Source organism: Nelumbo lutea, chromosome 6 (genome assembly GCF_056320005.1).
Source record: "Nelumbo lutea isolate HS-2025 chromosome 6, American lotus-T2T, whole genome shotgun sequence".
Taxonomy (NCBI): Eukaryota; Viridiplantae; Streptophyta; class Magnoliopsida; order Proteales; family Nelumbonaceae; genus Nelumbo; species Nelumbo lutea.
This window is the reverse complement of record NC_142689.1, coordinates 72,091,487-72,113,340: the sequence shown is the minus strand read 5'-3', so window position 1 is coordinate 72,113,340 and position 21,854 is coordinate 72,091,487. Positions and strand designations below refer to the sequence as shown.

Genomic DNA, 21,854 nt, shown 5'->3' with positions numbered 1-21,854 from the left:
TGAAGGCAGGTAATGAGAATAATGTGAGGAGGAATGACCCATTAATAATCCAAATCAAGGTTTTTAAAATCAGATTGAACAGGGAACGGCAGGGAACGGTTCAATCAGAATGGTTGGCCCCCCTCTGATAAAAAAAAAACAAAAAACAAAAAAATTAAAAAGACAAAAAACAGCCAAAAACCATTGTCTGGTTGATGGTTCGATGGTTCAACACCCAGATCAACAAATTACTGACCAAATCAACAGTTTATGGCTAAAAAGTTGATTTGGGGTAAAATGAATGACCGGTTCCTAGTTTTTTAAAAACCATGATCCAAATTATATTTCGATGGAGAAGTGAAACCTTTGACGATAGGATGCATCATCGGGTTCAAAACTTGGTTTTGATTCGAATTTTTGGTTCATGAGGACCCTTATCCAGATCTATATGATAAACCCCACAACATGGTAAAATTTAAACCCCCCAAACACTTTTACAAAAAAAACAAAACAAAACACATTTCATAGCGAAAAACAAAAGACACAATAATATATATATATATATATATATATATATATATACTTTTAACAATAGAAATCTACCCAAACATAACCCAACTTTCTGTTTTATTTACCTAATTGGCTTAAGTTAAAGAAACTCTTGCCATATGATCATTGTATTATTTACATAGTAACACTCAAATGGTAAATTGATTTAAAAAATAAAAATAAAACTTAAATAGTAAAACTTTGCCCATTTATAACTGCATTGAAGGCCAATGAAATGCGTCATCATAAGTACTATTGCATAAAACAACTCTGGATTCATATTTATATTGGACCGACTAAAGGGGTTTTATGCCGGCTACCTACCTGATAGGCTGACACAACCATGCTTCTTCCTTCATCAGGGTTTGGATTTGGGTCCAGAAAATATAAAGTTGGGCTCCTCAATATTAATCAATGTTTTTAAAACCCGACTGCATCAGATGGTCGGACTGATTTGTACTATTTTGCATCAACTTATTCTGTTCAAACTGTTTTTTTTTTTTTTTTTGCCTTTTTATCACTTTTGAAAGAAATTCTGTTCAAACTGATTTTAATTTATATTCTAACCCAAACCTTTGACACCATTATTTCTATTTTATAATAATCGACTGGATATTAATTCAACTCGATCCAATCCAATATAAATTCATTGTGGATGGGGACCAGGTCCAAACTCCAATAAATGTTTTGAACCATTAAGACTGGTCCAATTCAATATGTCTTATTGGTCCGTCTAATCCGCTCAAATTCATTTTAATTTGGATGGAGTACTATCCAAAATTGATCGGTCCATTGACATCCTTACCCAAAAAAAGGCCTGGCCCAATAGGCGAAGCTTAGGTGACTTAGGTACTCTGCCATACTCACGTGCATCAGCCCAACAGTTAACTGTCCAGGTCCAGGTCCACAAATGCTATTTTCTTTTCTTCTTGTAAATACTAAACCCTGCGTATTCACCTCTTCCAATTTTCAGTTGCATGATGAGGGCAGATTTGGCCCTCTAGTGAAATTGTGACAGTTCGCCAGTAAGCAGTTCACCACCAAGTAGCTCATCACTAAGGCACGCCACCACTGGGTCAAATAATGAGGTACTTAGCCAAAAAATTTTACATCACAAAACATTGGTACGTGGCCGAAAACGGTTACATCAATTGGTGTCGTCTGTGGGAACACGCTACAAAAAGCTAAGTTCTCATCCTACAAAAGCTAAGTTCTCATCTTGCCAAAACTAAGTCCTCACTTTTTAGAAATTGAAACTATCGCTTTATACTTTACATTTTTTATGAACTCAGAGACTATGCAGGGAGCTAACGGACTAAGTAGCTCTACCAACCTTACTTTCAATTCAGATAATGCCACATCAGTCCTCTCTGCAAGGTCCCCCCTACAAAGATGAGCTCTTCGTGGCTTCTGCGGGAGTTGGCGGCCAACTGACTACATAGGCGCCCTTACCAGTCGAGCCTTCCAAGGCTCCCGTGTGAACTGGCAACCTAAAGTTAGTAGTGTTGCCCCCGAAGGTCAAGCCCCTAATAGCTTCTTGTAGGAGTAGGTGACCGGCATTACGAAACTGATGCAGGCCAAGCCTATGGGCCACATTACTACTTAAGACCTGGTCGCCTCTCCGGCACGGGCAAAGTAAAAAAAGAGTAGACCACTAGTCACTCCAAAGCCTACGGGCGACATTACTACCTAAGACCCGGTCGCCTCTCTGGCACGGGCAAAGTCAGAAAAGAGTAGACCACTAGTCACTCCAAAGCCTATGGGCCACATTACTACTTAAGACCCAGTTGCCTCTCTGGCACGAGCAAATTTAGAAAAGAGTAGACCACTGGTCACTCCCAAAGCCTACGGGCCACATTACTACTTAAGACCCGGTCGCCTCTCCGGCACGGGCAAAGTTAGAAAAGAGTAGACCATTGGTCACTCCCAAAGCCTATGGGCCACATTATTGTTAAAGACCCTGTCGCCTCTCCGGCACGGGCAAAAGTAAAAGAAGAGTAGACTACGAGTCGCTCCCAAAGCCTACGGGCCACACTAGTAATTGGACCAGCACTTACTAGCTCATCGACTTATGGGCTAAAAGAAATCTACTCCCTACGCTGAGTTACTATCAGCTCGGGAGTGGGGGGCTATTGATGAGGGCAGATTTGGCCCTCCAGTGAAATTGTGACACGTGGAACCTCGTGACAACTAGGAAATCACCCAACCAACAAACTTACGAAGTTGGTGACCCACCCAGGCACCAGTCTGGCCGGCCTGGCGCGACCTGCGCGCAGCCTACGCGAACTGCGCATGGCCTGCGCGAGCTGCGTGCGGCCTGCGCGACCTGGCCGACCTGGACCAGCCTAGCACATGATCCGGCCAAGCCGCCCATAAGGCGCCCACTAACAAACTGGGCCTAGACACTGACCCGCCAACTGACACAGGCGCCAGCTTGACGGCGTGGCCTAGACACTGACCTGCCGACTGACACAGGCGCCAGCTTGACGACCTGGTCTAGACACTGACCCACCGACTGACACAGGCGCCGACCTAACGACCTGGCCTAGACACTGACCCGCCGACTGACACAGGCGCCGACCTGACGACCTGGCTTAGACACTGACCCGCTGACTGACACAGGCGCCCCCCTAACAACCCGGCCCAGGCGCCGACCTGGCCGCCTGACACAAGCGCTAGCCTAACGACCTCGAGGAGTTCACCACCGTACCCCGGTTCTGACAGGATGCGACGAGTCTTACCGTTTGGAGGCTTTTCACCCACCTAACCCGCAAGGACTCCGGTATATAAAGACCTCACCCCCCAAAGGGGAGGGGGATGAAAAAAGGGAAGTAACTCTGCTCTCTAGCTCTCTCATATTATCTTCAAAGCTCTCTACAATAAGAGTGCTAACTTAAGCGTCGAAGAGCCCCCACTGGGAAAATACCCCCGGGACCTCTGATTCAGTTCTCGCAGGTCCTTCAGCTCCCGCCGCCTACAAAGAGGAGAAAAAGATGGAGTTCTTGGAGGTCCCTCAGCTCCCGCCACCTACAAAGAGGAGGAAAATATGAAGTTCTCGCAGGTCCCTCAGCTCCCGCTGCGTACAAAGGAAAGAAGACCACCTAATGCTAAGGGCAGTCGGATTGCGCCGCACTAGGGAGCTCCAGCATTCTCTAAGTCACCGGCCGCCTAGTAGGTAGTTCGCTACTAGGCAGTTCGCCACTAGGCAATTCTCCACCAAGCAGTTCACCACTAAGCAGTTCGCCACCAAGCAGTTCGCCACTAAGCAATTCGCCACCAGGCAATTCGCCACCAGGCAGTTCGCCACCAAGCAGCTCGCCACCGGGCAGTTCACCACCAGGTAGTTCGCCACCAAGCAGTTCGCCACCAGGGAGCTCGCCACCAGGCATTTCGCCACCAGACAGTTCACCACCGGGCAATTCGTCACCAGGCAGTTCGCCCCCAGGCAATTCTCCACCGAGCAGTTCGCCAATAGGCAGTTCACCACCAAGTAGCTCATCACTAAGGCACACCACCACTAGGTCAAATAACGAGGTACTTAGCTAAAATATTTTACATCACAAAACATTGGTACGTCACCAAAACGATTACATCACATGTCAATCAAATGCAACACAATACAAAACTACATATATTAATCAGGCCTTTGAGCCCAACAAGCCCACAATTTAAGATTGAAATGGCTTTTGTGGATGTAGGAGATCCGAACTCCATTGCTAAATGCTGACATATATAAATGTTCACTAGACCAGCCAGATCATCCAGAGCCGAAATCATACGGGCCCAGCCCAACAATTAACAATTTCTTGGATTCAAAACAATAATAGTTTTTTTCTTTTATGATCAAAAGTAATTTAAACAAATGAAAACGTCATCTTTAGAAGCCCTTTTCGTTTTTACTTGTTTTCAACTTTTCATATCGGGCCCACTTCAGTCTCCATCATATCCGATCCTGAGAACTGGGAACCTGGTCCGCAATTTCCTTTCTACACGTGTACAGATCCAATCGCCTTCTGCTCGAATTGCTTGATCGTATCAGCCAGTTTCTTCATGTTATCATCGTATACGTACGGAAGGTCGTCGATCCACGTAACATTGTTTTTCGCCGAAACAGGGAGCAATTTCCGGCACAGCTCGCCTTGTACCGATATAGAGTTGTGGTAGTGGTAGTATCGGATCTTAGTCTCGGTCTTGTGTAGCGTTTTCCCGATCACATTCTCCGACATGTGAACGCCGGTGGCGTAAGCGTTCTTGGCCTGTATCGCGTACTTCCGGTCTCGCCAAATCCCGGTTCGCGATTCCTTGAATAGCAACTTCTCGAATCCCCATTGCCTAAAAACCATCCACAAAATAGAAGATTCAATCTTGAGAGAGGATTATGAGATCGTCCTGGCCGAAATTTTCTTTTCGGTTTTTTTTTCCATATATACTAATATTTGGATGAAAAAAAAAAAAAAAAAAAAACTGAAAGAAATCCTGTAAAAGTATTGTTTCCAGGAAATTAGACTGCCGCAAGGAGGAAATGCTAAAATGGAGTGAATCAATTACCCAGTTCTCCCACTGTCTGGAAATCACACAGAAAATTCAGAAAGCTTAAGATGTGAGAAAATCCCATTTAGACTACTATTATCGTAAGTAAAATCCCAGAAATTTCTTCTTTGGGTCTAATCGACATTTCATTTTGTTCAAGAGAGTTCAAAACAAATGAGAAAACTCAATCCCAGGCACCCAGCATTAATTCTTTACAGGCACCCAGAGTGCATCCCCAACTCAACTACTCCCATTAAAAGGGGAAAATGGCGAAAAATAACAAATTTCTCGAAATACCAAAATGCAGGGAAGATGAGACTTACTTGGAATAATTCTGCGTGGAATCATTCAAGCAGAGGTTACTGGACATGGGATACTGCTCAATCGAAAATTGGGTATAATCGGAAAATTCCTGCAAAACCGATTCCAATGTGTTCCCATCCGGCAAATATATATACTCATCCACATCGAAGTAAAACGTCCAATTCGCAGCATGTCTGTACCTGTGCAAGCAGTCATTGACCACCAAGAACTGGTTATAATAGTATCCGTCGAACTCTGCCTGGTCCCTAATGTCCTGCACCGTGACCCGCCCTGCCTGCACCCACGGCTCCAGTGCCGCCCTCACTTCCGGTCTGACCCCTCCTGCGTCGTGAAACACGAAATGTGAGTGCGGTCCGAAGAACCACGCGTGGTATGCCATCCACTCTCGTATCCTAGCGGCGCTCAGGTTGCCATAGAGGGAGGAACCGCAGTAGAGGTACGAGTATGGATAGGGTGGGTTGTACTTGGATTCGTTGTACGACCCCGGTTTTTCTGATAAAGCGATTATCTTTTCGTAACGTTTAGGGGAAGGGCTGTAGTAAGCATAGAGTAGGAGCTTGCCGCCGGTGTTGTCGGCATTCGGGTTGATGGAGAACGTGCAATTGACGACGACGACGGTGTATAGGCGGCCGTAGCCCCAGTCGGGAAGCATTTTGTAGGCCTTGGCTTTGGTGGACAAGTTGGAGATGGAGAGCCACTCGCATTTGAACCAGGGGCGACCGTAGACGTGTAGGGGTTTGGAGGCGAGGCCGACTACGGCAAAGGTGCTAGGGCCACCGCGGTAGGCACCCATTTGGACGAAGAGAGAGGCAGCGTTGCCGTAGGAATGGAAGAGACGCTTGTTCGGATCGAAGTTTGAGGTGGAAAACTCCTTGTTAGGAGATTGGTGGGTGGAGGAATTCGGTGGGGTTGTAATGGTAGCGGAGCAGGGGCGGGTGGTGGAGAAGAAGTTGTAGATGCGTTGGAGGTTCCAGATGGCCATGACCAACGTTAAGGCGACAAACGTGGCGACTAAGGGTTTTGTTTCGAAGCAGAGGGGCATTTTTCTGGTCGGATTGTCGGAGACAGAGGGCGGTGCTCCGTCCTTCCTCATGGCGTTCCAGGGATTCTGGTTTTGGTTACAGCTTTTCGATAGTGTGGCGATGACAGAGACTGAAACTCAGAGCGAGAGAGCGAGAGAGAGAGAGAGAAAGAGGGTGGAATTAGGCACTAGACACTAAGATAGTGTTCTCCTTGACTTGAGAGTCGAGTGGTACTGATGTTATGTTTGCGATCTCCGGGCTCCGGTTCTGTTTCTGGGCCTTCTGGCTTCTGGGGTTTCTTTGTTTCTTTGTCGTGGTCTCAAATCTCAATCTAGAAATGGACTTGATTAAACTACAAATTACGAAAATGGCATTTTAGATTATTGTGTTCCGTTAAAAACCAGTGCCTTCAACGGTCCTTGCATCACAACAATGCCAAAATGGTCCGTACCATTAACTTGCCACATCATATCTCTTAAAGTTGAGGGGATCGGCGCCAGCAACGGACACGTTAAATGATGATGGGTCCAGTAACAACCCATGTGTGTGCATCTAATCTTATGTGCTGTCAGGAGCAGATTCGGTCTTAGGTTTTAGTATCGCTTTTTCGATGAACTCTTTATTGCATGAGCATCATATGGCAGAAGAGATATGGTGATGCAGCAATGGGAACATGAGAGTCCGGATTTCCTACCATTTTGGGGTGCTCACGGTAACCGAATCGATACTATTGGTGTTTGAAAAATCGGTAATCGAATTCGAATCAAAATTGGTTATCCAGTTGATCGATTTGGTTAATTATCGGTTCATTCGTTGTTTTTTTATTTATTAATTTATAATATATAAAAAATATTAAATATATATATAATATAGAAATATATGTATATTAATGTGTTTGGTTAACTGTCGGTCTTTATATTGGTTAATCAAAATCAAATTGATATTTTTGGTTTTTTTTTTTTTTTTAAATACTAAATTGATCAATTTGATTAATCGATTTTTTTATTCGATTCCAACGGTTTTTCAATCAGTTCAGTTTTTTTTTTTTTTTTTACCCCTACTATCCATGACAATTCTACCAACACCTACCCACAACATCGCAGGTGGGGAGGATCTCATCCTCTTACATATTATCATGCACGGAAGAGATGTTCCCAATGCACATAGATAGTATTTTGTGACTAGGCATGAATAGAATCTCGTGGGCAGGAACATGGGTGTGGGTTGGAACAAGAGCTGGGATTAGGGAATTGGGAGGGCCCAACTTGAGCCCGAGCTAACCTGACCCAACCAAAAATTTTATATAAGATGGATTTGGATTTTGAGTCATTGAGTATTAAGAATTTAAATTTTTTTATATACTTGTGTAAATATATTTATATATATATATATATATATATATATATATCATAAATAATTTTATAATGAATTTATTGACCAACCTACCTCAATCCAATTAAATTACAATGTAAACTGAGTTTAGGGTAGAAAGATTAGGCTGGCGTCAGGCTTCAGCGGCAGTAGGTGATCGTTGGGTCAAATGCCAAAGAGGCGATGACTGAAATCCGGAATTTGGAGGAGCAAGTTCAGCGAATTTGTGGGGACCATGAATTTATTACTGTCGTAAAACTAAGGTTCAGCCAATATGAATTCGATTTTGAGGCCCTTATTAGGAATTGGATGAGGTAGAGTACATTAAATGAATACTTGACACATGTCCCTTGAAATACCCCCATTCCATCCCTCAACATGATTCAAGACAACTTTTAACTGTTCCTAGAATATTTATAAAGTATTGACTGAATATACTTCTTATGTTGTATTTGCTAGATCTGGTCCTTGCACTCGAGTTTCGGTTTACTCTTCGCTTGACCAATTCCTTTCCTCGTGCATGTATCGACCACTAGGGGTGGCGATTTTTCACCCAACCCGTTGAATCTGCCCAATCCACTCAGGATCTAACCTGCCCAACCCCTGTCCAACCCGTCCATTTATTTGGCTGGTTGGGTGAGGTTATGTGATCAATCCATCACTCAATTCACCCATTTAAATAGGTTGGGTTGGGTTGGGTGTAGATAACCATTGGGTTAACCATTACAAACAGAATTATTAATTCTTTAGCCTTTTTTTTTTCTTCATTTAAATTAAATAATTTATAATTAATACATTATTTTTCTATTAATTGTTGAGTAAATTTAGTTTTGTCTTCAATAAACATACTTCACGCAACATAAATCCAAATCAATTTCATCCAAGTCCGGTTTAGTTCAACATAGTCTGACCCGATTCAGGTCAATTCAAATTTGAAATAGACCTCAAACAGGATGGCTTGCTATCGCTTGCTTTGCCTAGTTTGGGTCGTCTGGTCCAAACATTATTCACACAGCCCTAGCCCGACCCGACACAAGCTGATCCAGGTTGACCCAAATCTGAAGCGGGTCGGACCGGGTGAACTCCAGACACTAAACCACCACACTTTCTTTGCCCTATTCGGATCATCGGTTCGCCTTGTATCCATACAACCCGACCCAAATCCGACCCGGGTCAACAATGCTAGCTGACCTAGATCCTTTGGAGCCTTTGGCCTGGGACTAACCCGAAGCTGGCTCGAACCAGTCCAGTCGAAGTGAACCGGTCCAGCCAAGGTCTGTCCCAACCAAGATGAACCAGCCCGATCGGGTGTGGTCCCAACCGAATTGAATCCGATCTATTCGGCTCTGGTCCGAACTGGTTCAGTCGGGACCTAGTCCAACTAGACTGGTCCATATCTAAGGGGTTCAACCACTCTTGATGTGATTAGCTCAAAGACAATCCAATTAGATAGTTCAAGTTGATATAACCGGTTTGAACCTAAGTGGTTCATCAAATCCAAAGCCCGAACATAGTTAAATGGCTTTGCTACTTATGTAAAAATAATGCATGTAATGTGACTTGAACCTTCAACACTTGTGTAAATAACAACTACTATTACCACTAAGCTATAACCAACTTATTTATTAGGATGGAGTTAGTTTTTGGTTTTAAGTACATAAATATAAGATTAATGGGTTTGGGCGAATTGGATTGGATTAAAGCGGGTTTGGGTTGAACCCGACCCATTTAATTTTACATAATTGGGTCATTAACGGGTTGGAAGGTTAAATGGGTTGGGTTGAAACTCAACCCAAACCAAACCCAACCCAACCCGCCCAATTGCCACCACTATTAACCATGCCATTCAAGCTCTATTTTAGTTATTTTCAAGGGGCCAATCTCATGTTTGGTTTCTTATGTATAGTCCGTTCGTTTGCGGCATTTAGTAGAGAGAAGTTGGTCAATCGATAATTTGATCATGATCCTTATGTTCGTTTGTAGCTAGATAATGTGTTGGGAATGGGGTCACTGAAACTTGGAGGAGAGGCTCTGAGGCGTGTCTGAAGACACCGTCTTTAGAATGTTATTTGCCCCCACTCAGTTTTCACTGAGTTTGCTGTTGGGTTATATAAAGTTAACAGTTCATGACTGTTAACTTTAAATTGTGCCTCTTGATCACACCCGATCGAATTATGACCGTTGATCTCATTGTGTCATACACACACGCACACATGTGTTGCATGGTATCAAACCTCCATACTTTCCTCTACTATTTCTAAGGAGTGCAAATTAGCTCTTATTAAAAAACCCAAAACAAAACTTATAAATATCCAATGTGGGATAAGTTCAAAAACTGGTTTTAGTAAGAGAAAATTTGTTTTCTAAAACAAGTGTGCATGTGCAATTTCTCATGTAATTGACCAATCAAACCCATTGGATTTAATCTCTAATGAGATTAAAATCCAACATAATGGATAGTATTAGTTACCCTGATATTGATACTCTCCCTCTTGCAAGGTGGATAAACAATTTATGTGCGAATTTACAACACTCTCTCTCTCCTACCTCTTTTTTATCCAAATAACTTGTATCGCTTGAAACTTCATTTACCCAGATAAGTTTGATTTAAGAAACACTTGACGCTGTGTTTGGAAATGATGCAAATGGAGTGTAAATCCCAGTTTAGGGTAAATTTGCACTCTAATTCAATTTTGCCTGTTTTTGACAACATTGCATTTATGCATTGACAAATGACGGACCTTTACATTGATAATAAGATGTAAAAGTACATCAATAAAAAATAAGTAAATTTGCATTCAAGTGGGCTTTTGACAATATATATATGTTTTATTGAAATTCATGTTTGCATCTATTACAGTTTGAAAAGAAGGTAAACTTGTCGGTGCAAAACTAACCTAACTTTACAATTTATATGAACTATTTTATATTTTACATATTTGCATCGTTTCTAAGTACAGCCAAACTGAATAAATGATAAAGTAAAACCGAACAGGGCTTTAGTATTCATCAAAATTCACCACTCGGGGTGGGGGTGGGGAGGATTGATTGGTCACACTCTCAAACGTGGGATTGGATCTGGATGGATTTTATATCGGAAAAACTTCGAGCAATTAGGCCCCCAATGATGTTACATGTAGGAGATCCAGACTGGCATCCGGACTGGGCCATAAGGCCCAGAGGCCCCAGGTCTGAACTGATGGAATCTATTTATCCCTAAACCAATGGTACAATGATATGTATGAGGGAGGTGGGTCTTCTTTCTATCAAGGTGTCCGGTTTAATCGGGTCACTGGATTGCCGTGATTATAAACAGGGTAACGGGTGCTGGATGAATTAGAATTTTGGAGGAAGAAAAGAAGCAATCTAGAGTCTGGAGATATAAAAATCATGATTTTGAAAATCGGACGGGACTGGACAGTTGGACTGGAAAACTCAGGAACCGGTTATTTCATGGGTTTTGTTTCACCTTAAAACTGATTTTAATTAAAAATCAGTGATTTGATTAATAACTCATTAATTTAGGCCGTGGAATTGTCAACTTGGACAATGGTTTTGACCATCTTTTTTATTTTATTTTTATATTTTTAAGTATGTTCCGTTTGAATTAAATAATCAAACCGTTCAACCTAAAAACCCGTCCCCAAAATTATTCCATATCCGATCCTGATTTACAAACCTTGATAAAAACATGCCAACCTTGTTCCTCTTCTCTGGCGAATATATCGATCTTGATACTTGAAAGTTGAAACGAATGAACGGTTGACAGTCGGTACCACTGAAACCAGGAACCCCCGTCCATGGGAAAGTTGTAATAAGTTGATCCTTGGAAGGCGGAAAATGGAAACTACCTTTGTCTTTCATTTAAAGGTGTCGGCAAGGGGACACTGGGCCGTATTCAAGCTACTTTGTCTAAATTTTCAGTATTTTATTTCTCTTGATTGAGCCAAGTGTACTCGTGTCTATTCTCACACCACACTAACCTATGGTTTGGTACACTTTAAACCAATGTCTTTAAACCGCCGTTAATCCAGACCGTTGGACTGTTTCGCCTGGAAACTATCCAGGAAATCAGTTTCATTTTATTCTAAATTCGGTCTCTGGTAAAAAATCAATGATCTATTAACTCAAACAGTCAAATTATTAACCCGTGCAACGGCTTTTTGTCATTTTTTATTTTAATTATTTTTTAATTTTTTATAAAAGTGGGTCATCAGTTTGAATTGAACAATCAAACTGTCAACCAAAAAAATGAAGGCCAAAACGGTTCCTGGGTCTCTAATTGCTTTAAAATTTTGGCTAAATTGGTTTCTGGGTCTCTAATTGGATTCCATGCAGATTCAAACTGAATCCACTTTACTGTCTATAAAATATAGATTGAATTTTAGTATGTCTAAAGAATTAATTACTTTTTAATTTATACATAAATAATATATTTCATATAAAATGTTAAATTTAATAACCATAAATTTAGTTGTATACATATATTAATCAGATTTGAATCTTAGAGTTTGTTTGATTCATGTTCAGCATCGAAATCAGAATCATCTATTCCGGATGCCTTATTTGGTTCAGCCGGGAATTGGAACCTAATTCTGATTGTTGCTGTTTTTAGTTCAACTAGAAGTTAGAATTAGAATCAATCGAAAATTTCAATTTTATCCCTGTTAAAAGAACTTCAAAAACAGGTTACTTATTGTGTTTTTTCAATAAATACATACATTAACAACTTGTTAACAAGTATATATATGGAGAAAATATGAAAAAAAATGAAGAGATGAAGCAGTTGGTTAAAAATAAGAGTAAGATTGTTGTAAATTTACACTAACGCAAAAGAATGACAGAGCAAATGATTTGAATGTAAATTCGGACCTATTTTTTGTTTCAAATTTTAGCTTATTTTGTTTGATTATAATACAAATAAAATAAATTAAAAGATGAAGAAGAATAAAATAAAATTAAACAATAATTTGTATTTCTTACATTTGCACTCGCATAAATTTATATTAGTGTAAATAAATTTGCACTGCAACCAAATATAGTCTTATGGTTGCAGGGTGGATATGCAAATCAAAGCATTAGTATAGTTAGTTAAATAAAAAATAAAGAAGAAGATGAAGAAGAGGGGAATGTTAGAGGACAGATTCAAGTCTTTGTTCAGTTGGACAAAGATTTGGAAGAAGAGGGATTTGTTAATATTAGGGCTGTAAGTCGAGCTGGGTTAAGTCGGCTTGAGGCCAACCCTAGTCCAACCCTAAGTTCTAAATCCTAACCCAACCCGAACTTCAAACTGACCAACCCAACCCTAATTAGATTCCTTCATCCCTAACCCAACCCAAGGGCTCGAGTTGGGTCCAACCCAACCTTCTTTCCATCCCTTAAAACCTCATAGAATTTATCGACTTTAGATCTTAACTCAACTCTCACTACATATATTAATCCTATGTTTCATTAATATTTGTTTGTTGATGTTTTTTTTTTTTTTTTTTTGTTCTTTTGGTACAAAATTCAGAAAAACAAGTATAAAAGATGACTATATTTTATTATGAGTTATGACTTACGATAGATCTTTCTTAAGTGGCAAACAACATAGAGGAGATGAAGAAGAAAATTTTCAAAAAACATAAAAAAATGTTATTAAGGTTTAGTCTTTCTTATTAGAATTAAGTGAAGTGATTATCTTAAAAGAAATACATGATATTATATGGTGGAGACTATACAAATATCATGCATCTAAACAAATCAATGTATGCTATATATTATATATAGCATATATTTATATATGACATATATTATAGAGTCGGGTTTGGGTTGAATCGGATTGGCTAAGGGATCAATTTTAGTCCAACCCGAAATAAAGTCATATTCATGAATTTCAACCCTAACCCTAACCCGAACATCAACCCAATCCAACTTTTTCGAGTTGGATTAAGAGTAACAATCATCAACCGTATTAGTAGTAGCAATTGTGATAAAGGGCAGGTGGAAGAGGGAGAAAAAGAAGAGAGAAGAGGGGTAAAAGAGGAAGAAATGGAAGAAAATAGACTTCGCTGGAGATGGTGGTTGTCGGTGACTAACTTGGATGCTGGAATGCCTCTGAGATACGAGGATTTGGGGTCGAGTAGGGTTTCGGATCAAAATTGAAGTTTTTTTTTTCGTCAAAAGTAAAACAGTTGAAATTGAAAAGGACATCCTAATTCCGATTTCAAGCACCTATTCCTGCAAACTAAACAGACCCTTAATCGAATCAAATCTATATCTGATTGTTAAATGGAAGCAGGGTTTAACGTCCAAATTCAAAATTATTGAATCGAGCTTTGACAGCCTTCTGATTTTTATGTTATGAGTGTCTTTTATTTTAAGGGAATTATCTAAAACCATCTTCAACTCCCAAATAATTTCAAGGCCACCCCATAAATTAAAAAATGCGCTCTTAGGGATAATTACAAATATGTGCACATATGGGACGATATTTGAAACACCACAAAATAAACAACTAGCTATCATCATCATCATTACCTTCTTCTGATTTTTCTTCTCCTATTCTTTGAGAGAGAGAGAGAGAGAGAGAGCACAAGTTTCAGGTATTTCATTGTTTGTGTGTTTTTGTATTGGAAAAGTGGTTGAGGTGTTGGATTGAGCATAGACCTTGCTCTTCCCTCCCTCATCTGGCTGTCAACATAATCATTCTTAATAGTTAAATTATCAAAAACAAAGTTTTAAATTGTTATTATTATAGATAATTATTAATTACAAATATAATGAAGTCAGACCCGATTGTCCAGATTCATAAATGGACGGTTATGGGCATTGTGGCTTCTGGGTCTGTTAATGGATAATCTATAATCAGTTGTACAAACACTGCAATGAAGAAGGAACAAGCTATCAAATTGAGATCCACATTGAATAATTTTGGGCATTGGCCATTGGGTGAGGGTGAGGGTCAAACATCCTTTTAATATGGTATTGGAAATGGGCCGGATCAGGGTTTATCTTCTTCCGTGAGATCCTACATCCCAATTCCCAAGGGTCAAGCCGATGGTTCCAAAATCCAAATTCATCAGCCATGGATCGAGAGAGAAAAAAGCAAATAAACACAAGAAGAGAAGGTACGGTAGGCGGGTAGCAGGGACAGACCCATGCGGACCGGAGTGGTACTCCATGCCGTCACTATGGCCATGGCCCATGGGGCAAGGATGCGATGCTTGTAAAAGAGTTCTGATCTGCTATTAACACATCACAACTCACACCATCAACACAGTGAATCGCAACCGTGCATTAGGAATATCTTTCTATTTCTATAGATAATGACATTATGTAGGAAGAGATATTATCAATGCACGGCTACGATGCACGGTGAGGTGAGGTTGGTTGAGGCACGCTCTGTGAGGAGATCCGACCTCCTTCTGAAAACGATATGAATACGGACCTGGTAGTTAAAATCCCATTTGAAATTTGAATCCTGGCTGAGATTTCACAGCTTCAATTTTGTTACCCAAAATTGATACATATGCTTCTTCTATACTGATGATTCAATCAAAACTTTAACTTTTTTGACAACAGAATTTATATAGTAATTTATTGTATCCTGCATTTAGACTTTTTAGGCTTGTTTGTACAATATATATATATATATATAGAAAGAGAGAGAGAAAAGTAATTATTCATTTCATACATGCATATATATTTTTTTAATAAATCCAAGCGGTGTTACACAAGTCTAGGTCTAGGGGGTACTACGACCCCCAACAATCACAATTACATATAAAACCTAGAGGGGGAAGGAGATCCTGGATATTAAAATTTAAGAAATTTGAATTGGGCCTGATGAACAAGCCAATCAGCAGCTTAATTCGCCTCACAAAGACATGCATATTCTGATGCAAACTATGAATCATATATTATTATAAAGAAAAGAGGGAGGCCAAGATTCAGCCTTCTTGGTTTTTCGCCCCAATCCATGAAAGAATGGCAATGGAGCAGGTTTTTCCCATCTCTAATCCCCACTCTTAAATTAGTCCACATTTCTGACCTTCATTCTTGTTGGACAGAAAAGTTATCTTTTATCTTTGGTTTCATCCCTAATCCCCTAAATCTCCAATCCACGTTTCTGACCTTCATCTCTAATCCCCTAAATCTCCGAAACTTTTTAATTAAATATTTATTTAAAACAAAGAAAATAATTAAAATATAAATAACATTTTAAATATATTTTGATTTATATAATATAAATAATATTTTAAATAACATAAATAATATCATATATTTAATATATACAAGCTAGGGTTTTCACCCCATCCCCATCCCTGCTAAGACGGTCTCCATCCCTATCTCTGCTAGGTTGGAGAAATTTGCCATCCATAAATCCATGTATCATATGGGTTACTTCTTGTAATTTTTAAACTTTACTCCTCATGTGCACCCTTACATAAAATCCAGAAAAAATGCTTTCAGAAAATCTAATTGATTGAAATTTATTTTACACATGAAAGCTGGACCGAGACGGACGGATAACTACATGAGAATTCAGGCCCAACCAGGTCATATGAGACATGTTCTCTTGGACCAAGTTGTAACTTGTAAGCATATACGTAGAAGTAATGCATAATGGGATACATTTAGAAATGCATGAATATAGGGGTGTCAATGGACCACTTTTAGGTTGGACTCCATCCAAATCAAAATCAATTTGGACAGATTGGACAGACCAATAAGATATATTGAATTGGACCAGTCCAGACTTAACGGCCCAAATTATTTATTGGATTGGATTGGACCTGATCCGCCTATAATGAATTTGCATTGGATTTTGTTGGATTAAGTCAATATCTGATCCATTGATAGAAGATAAGAATATAACCATATAGGTATTAATAGACCAATCAATCTAAATTAAAATGAATTTGAACAAATTAAACAGTCCAGACATTGAATTGGACCAGTTCAAAATATTTATTGGACTGGATTGAATGAGGTCCATTTGTAATGGATTTACATTGAACCAAATCCAGTCCAATTAACACCCCTAATGATAAGAAGGATATACATGGATATAGTTGATTATAATATATTTCATATTTAAGTATTTACCAAAGAAAGGGTTTCATTCTGATTATAATGTGTCAATAGTTTTTGAAGCTCAAGTTTGTTCCTCTGCTAAGGGATGTGCAGAGCCATTTGGGCCTCAAATTGAACCACTTTGCCATATACCAAAGAAAGTGTTTCATTCTTTGATCATTCAAGTTTCATTTTAAACCACCTGACCTGACTACCAGACAAACTAATCGTCTGATGATAGTTTATGAACCTAGGCGATTGATCACAAATTTACAATGCCTAATTTTGCTTTCTTTTCTTCTTTTATTTGGAAATGAATTCAAAATACCGCAAGGGACCGGATAAAATAGAAGATTGAAACAACCAAATATTCAAAGACCAAAACTATGCATATGTACATGAATCATAATCAATGAATAATGCAAAAAATCAGCATTTGCAATAGAAGAAGAGTAAATAAAATAATTAATAAACCCAACCACTTGAGACTTTTTCTCTTTTAGAGAGAGAGCAACAACGTGCAAAAGTCAAGACTCAAAAAGAAAAACCCACCCACCACCTTTACCAGACAAGAAGGAAAAGAAATATTTAAAAAACTCGCCCACCAGTCACCAGGTCACCACGTTCCCAAACCAAACGGATGTCGGATGGAGGAGTGCCTCTGCCTCTCCTCCCTTAGGCCTTAGCTGCTGGCTACTGTCTACTGAATGGCATTTACAATTTGACCAAATTAACAGTAATTTATTTTAGTCCCTTAATCTATTTACCAATATGACGAGTGTGGCGGACGTAGTCCTCCCGGCTGAGAGACTGAGGGGTGGACAGTGATACACAGTAAGACGAGTTCATGGGTGTGGTATCGGTCGTTGAATCTTCTATGCTGCTGTCTTCAAGCGGCCCCAGCGGCGGCCATACGAATCTTGGCTTGAAGGGAGGGAGATGAGGAGGAGGCAGAGATGCCGATATAATCTGAGAAATCTGTTGCGCTTTGGGTCTTTGAGACGCTTCAGGGTTGGAGCAGGCCAGACCCAGCTGCAGCAGCCTCAGTGCCTCCTCAACCACGTACTCACCCCTCAGCCTTTCATCAACCGCCTCAAGGAGACGGCCTTCCCTGTGCAACGCCCACACCCAATCGACCAAGGAGGAGTAGTGCTCGATCTTGGTCCATGGGCGCTGCCCAGAGACGACCTCAAGCACAACCGTGCCAAAGGCGTAGACGTCGGACTCCCTGGTGGCCTTGAGGGTGTGGAAGCACTCTGGTGCGAGGTAGCCCATGGTGCCGGGCATGCCCTGGGCGTCCAGCTCGGCGTAGGATGTCTTCTCGTGGTCCAAGGCACGGGCCAGCCCGAAGTCGCCCAGCCGGGCGTTGAAATTGGAATCCAGCATGATGTTGCTGGGCTTGATGTCCCGGTGGACCACCTTCTGGTCGTACTCGGTGTGGAGGTAGTGCAGCGCCGATGCCACCCCTGAGATGGCCTTGGACCGATGTGCCCAGCTCAGCGTTTGCTCTGCCCCATCCACATCAAATAGGTGCTTATCCAAGCTTCCATTCGGCATGTATTCGTACACCAAAAGAAGTATTCCGTTCTTGTGACACCATCCTGTCCCAAATGTGTAAACTGATGTGAGGCATCACCACCTTTGGAACAACTATTGTGTCAAAATTAATGAAAATTCATTCAGCAAATTATTGACCTAATAAATGGATCGAATATATCCAATCCCAATAAGAGGTTAGGTGTATAAGTAGATTAATTGGTCTCCCAAATTGAATTAAAATAGAATATTATGTGATAGGTGAGGCCGTGAGGGTTTTGTTTGCCATATTCATAAATAATAGTCAAACAAAAACGTGATTGTGAATGTGAATCTTTCCAGAAAACAAAATTTTTATAAAGAATTTTTATAGCTTTAATGTGTGTGCATCAAAACTTCAAATATATCCTGTCCATCAAGTCATACATAAATTTCCTGGAATAAAGAACAAGTGAACTCAGTCAAGGTGAAGACACATATACTCTTGTCATGGTTCATGGGACCTAGACGTTTTGGGCATGGCATGTACAATTACACAACTCTTGTTAAGATTGGAATTCAAATTCAATTTTACCCGTCAAATTTTCATTGGTTTTGGATCTGATTTTTTCTTACCCCAAACTTTTCTAATTTTGGTGGGTCAGATTTTAAAATTAGATATCATTAATAAATCAAATTAATTAAAATATATTATTATCGGTAGTTGAATGGCACACGGAAGAGAGAGAAAGGAACCTACACAAACATATATATATATATATATATATTTCAAATAGACTGAACAAATCCAACGCAAGAGATAGAAGATGGCGTTGGCCGACTACTGGGGTAGATCCATACTCGGTCTAATCTAATCCGATTTCTAAATCCTGAATCGACAAATCATCGGGTATATTGAGTCGCAAAGGGCAAACAAGCCGAAACTTCTTGGTTCCTGCTATGTTTTTGTATTCGAAGTTCACATTTGAACTCAAACGCTGAATAATGGATTTTCAAGCCCGTTTTCGCTAGTTACGACTCGTTTTTTGTTTTTTTGGTAAACATGCACGCATCAAAAAGATCATTCAAGTGAGAGGTGGAAATCTGGAACAAAAAATGAAAGGGACGAGGGGAGGAAGAGAAAGAGAGAGAGAGAGAGAGGTGGAAATCCGCAACTTTCCACATTCTCTGCTTTGGGTCCAATTCTGTGATTAAAAAGAATTTGGGAAAGATGCAGATTTTGAACTTTCGATTGCGTGTCTGTTTTGAGGAAAAAAAAAAAAGATTTCAATTCTGTGTCAACGGAGCGTATAAATATCGTGGAATTGGGATATAGCAGAGGGTTTAATACTTTTATTATCTTCCTAGGCTTATATATATGAAATCCGGTGTTGCTGTTCCTGCTGAATAAATCAATAAATTATATATAAAGAAATAATAACGATGACGATGACGAGATGAAGATAAGCAAGAAGAAGGGGTCATAAATACTTACCAACTAATCGGACGAGATGTTTGTGCCGGAGACGGTTAATGATTGAAAGCTCCGACAAGAAATCATCCTTACTTTTCACACTGTCTCTCGAGAACTTCTTCACAGCAATTTCAAGGTTTTCCTTGGGCAGTACCCCTCTATAAACCACCCCGAATCCACCCTGTCCAAGCTTCATCTTCTCATCAAAGTTGTTCGTGGCCGCCTTCATTTCCTTGAATCTGAACTCCCTTGGATGCCCAGGCAAGCTCTTCAGCGTCCCCATTATCCTCGGATCGTTGGCCATCCTCCTCCTGTGAATAAAATACACCACCCCCACCAAGGACGCCACTACAACCACCCCTCCTCCGACACCAACCCCAATCGCAATGTTCTTCTGTGTCTGATCTTTCTCCTCAGGGAGCATCTCCACCGTCAGATTCCAACTCAGAACGCAGTTGAGCTGGTACGTGGTGTTTCCCGTGGAAGCAGAGAATCCAAAGTAAGATGACGGTGCTACGTAGTCTGTGAGATTTATGGCGTAATTAATAAGAGGGCTGCTCGGCTTGGGTTGCCCTTGTTCGGCCATGTAGACGTCCATCACCTTGGACGTGCCATTGTAATCGATCCAAACCACGTATTTCTTGATTGTCACAGGAGCCAGTATGATGTTGGACTTGTTGAGCGAGACTGCTACGGTGGAGTTCACGCTGTTGATGTCGAGACCGATATGGTTGTCATCTGGGTCGAAGCCCTGTCGTACAGTGTCTAGTTCGATGGCGACTAGCTTGTTCGAGGGGTTGCCGTCGGTGGAAGCATTTGTTAGGCCGAGCCACTGGCCATAGCTGTCTGAAGGGATTGTGAGATTAGGGGCGATGACGAAAGCGAATCCTTCAGCGGCAGTTTGGTTGTCGGGGCGGAAGAAGTTGACGGTGAAGCTGGTGTAGAAGGAGGCGACGGAGCCAGAGGTTTCGTCCCAGAGCTTGAAGGGTCGATTGAGCATGATCCGGCCGTAGTTGTTTAAGGCCCGGTAGTCCGTATTGCTGGAATCCAATGTTATCTGAAGAGCTCCTCCATTGATGGAGGCGTTGCCTTTAGCAGTCAAATTGCCGGCTAAGTCTTCTGTCTGAAAGTCCGTCTTGTTGTACGTGTAGAAAGCAGGTGAGGAACTGACTCCTAGTATGGGTGGAATGCACAGAAACGATAGAAGTATGGCGCTGATGAATTTCTCCGGCGTAGTCATTTCAATAGATGGCCGGAGTGAAACAGAGCGAAAGCCGTAAGGGGAAGGTGATTAGCATGTCATTTATGTCAATATATACTCAGACCTCAGAGAGAGAGAGAGAGAGAGAGAGAGAGGCATCCAGCACTTTTTTTTTTTAATATTTTTTCTTTTTAATTGAATGGAGGCGGCTCTGTTTTACAGGTCAAATGGAAAAAGAAGGTCAACCATTTCGGGCCTCAAAAGAAAACCGAAGCGTTAGCTCTGCAAGTTAAAGAGCTCCTGTTGGTCCTGTTGGGGTCTGGGACAGAGAAAAAGACAACCGCGTATTTACATCACCAATCCAACTACCTAGACCCGGTGAGGTTGGTCATGGTCCAAACGGCCGAGCCAACCAAGCTGTTTTAAGGGGAAAAATAACAATTTAGGAAGAATAAAAATTCGTAGTTTATTTTTGAAACATATTTTATGTTATAAAACATAAACATTATTTGGTAAAACACTCTCATTGGCAAGCTAATGGCAATGGCATAATTTAGAAAGGCTTCTACCAAGTCAGATCAATCGGAATTTTGGATTAATAAAAGAAAGTAGTGGATGAATCTCAACTATAAGAGATGTTCCCACAAGTCTCTTCTGTTATAATCAGACCTCACAAAAAAAAAAATACAAAAAAAATTAGATTGGCGCCCCACAACAACTCTTTGAGCAAGCTGCATGCGATATGCATGTGGGGATGAAAAAAGAAATGGGGCAGTAAAGTTACAAGTATGAAGAGATCAAATCAATTCTTCAAGATTGTCCCCTACAACGT

General features: G+C 40.7%; 2 protein-coding genes across 3 annotated transcripts; both read right to left on the bottom strand.

Moving 5' to 3' along the window:
- Positions 1-4,046: 4,046 nt before the first annotated feature.
- LOC148849615 (galactan beta-1,4-galactosyltransferase GALS1-like) lies at positions 4,047-6,684 on the bottom strand. Of its 2 annotated transcripts, XM_088948619.1 has the most exons (3): positions 5,944-6,681; positions 5,382-5,703; positions 4,047-4,860 (listed from the first exon to the last, which is right to left on the bottom strand). In XM_088948619.1, the coding sequence occupies exons 1-3, from the start codon at positions 6,473-6,475 to the stop codon at positions 4,515-4,517; spliced, it is 1,200 nt and encodes a 399-aa protein (XP_088804745.1). In that variant the 5' UTR covers positions 6,476-6,681; the 3' UTR covers positions 4,047-4,514. The 2 variants fall into 2 exon arrangements, with proteins under 2 accessions (XP_088804745.1, XP_088804743.1); XM_088948617.1 differs by having other exon boundaries at positions 5,382-6,684.
- Positions 6,685-17,179: 10,495 nt separating this feature from the next.
- LOC148849614 (putative L-type lectin-domain containing receptor kinase S.5) lies at positions 17,180-21,143 on the bottom strand. The gene is made up of 2 exons (XM_088948886.1): positions 19,843-21,143; positions 17,180-18,433 (listed from the first exon to the last, which is right to left on the bottom strand). The coding sequence occupies exons 1-2, from the start codon at positions 21,059-21,061 to the stop codon at positions 17,592-17,594; spliced, it is 2,061 nt and encodes a 686-aa protein (XP_088805012.1). The 5' UTR covers positions 21,062-21,143; the 3' UTR covers positions 17,180-17,591.
- Positions 21,144-21,854: the final 711 nt, after the last annotated feature.

Excerpts from the sequence above, each read along its gene's own strand:
- LOC148849615 (XM_088948617.1), bottom strand. The coding sequence starts at position 6,475 with ATGAGGAAGGACGGAGCACCGCCCTCTGTCTCCGACAATCCGACCAGA. Across the intron at positions 4,861-5,381 it reads TCCACGCAGAATTATTCCAA|GCAATGGGGATTCGAGAAGT; the intron begins GTAAGTCTCATC and ends GATGGTTTTTAG.
- LOC148849614 (XM_088948886.1), bottom strand. The coding sequence starts at position 21,061 with ATGACTACGCCGGAGAAATTCATCAGCGCCATACTTCTATCGTTTCTG. Across the intron at positions 18,434-19,842 it reads ACATCTCGTCCGATTAGTTG|GATGGTGTCACAAGAACGGA; the intron begins GTAAGTATTTAT and ends CATTTGGGACAG.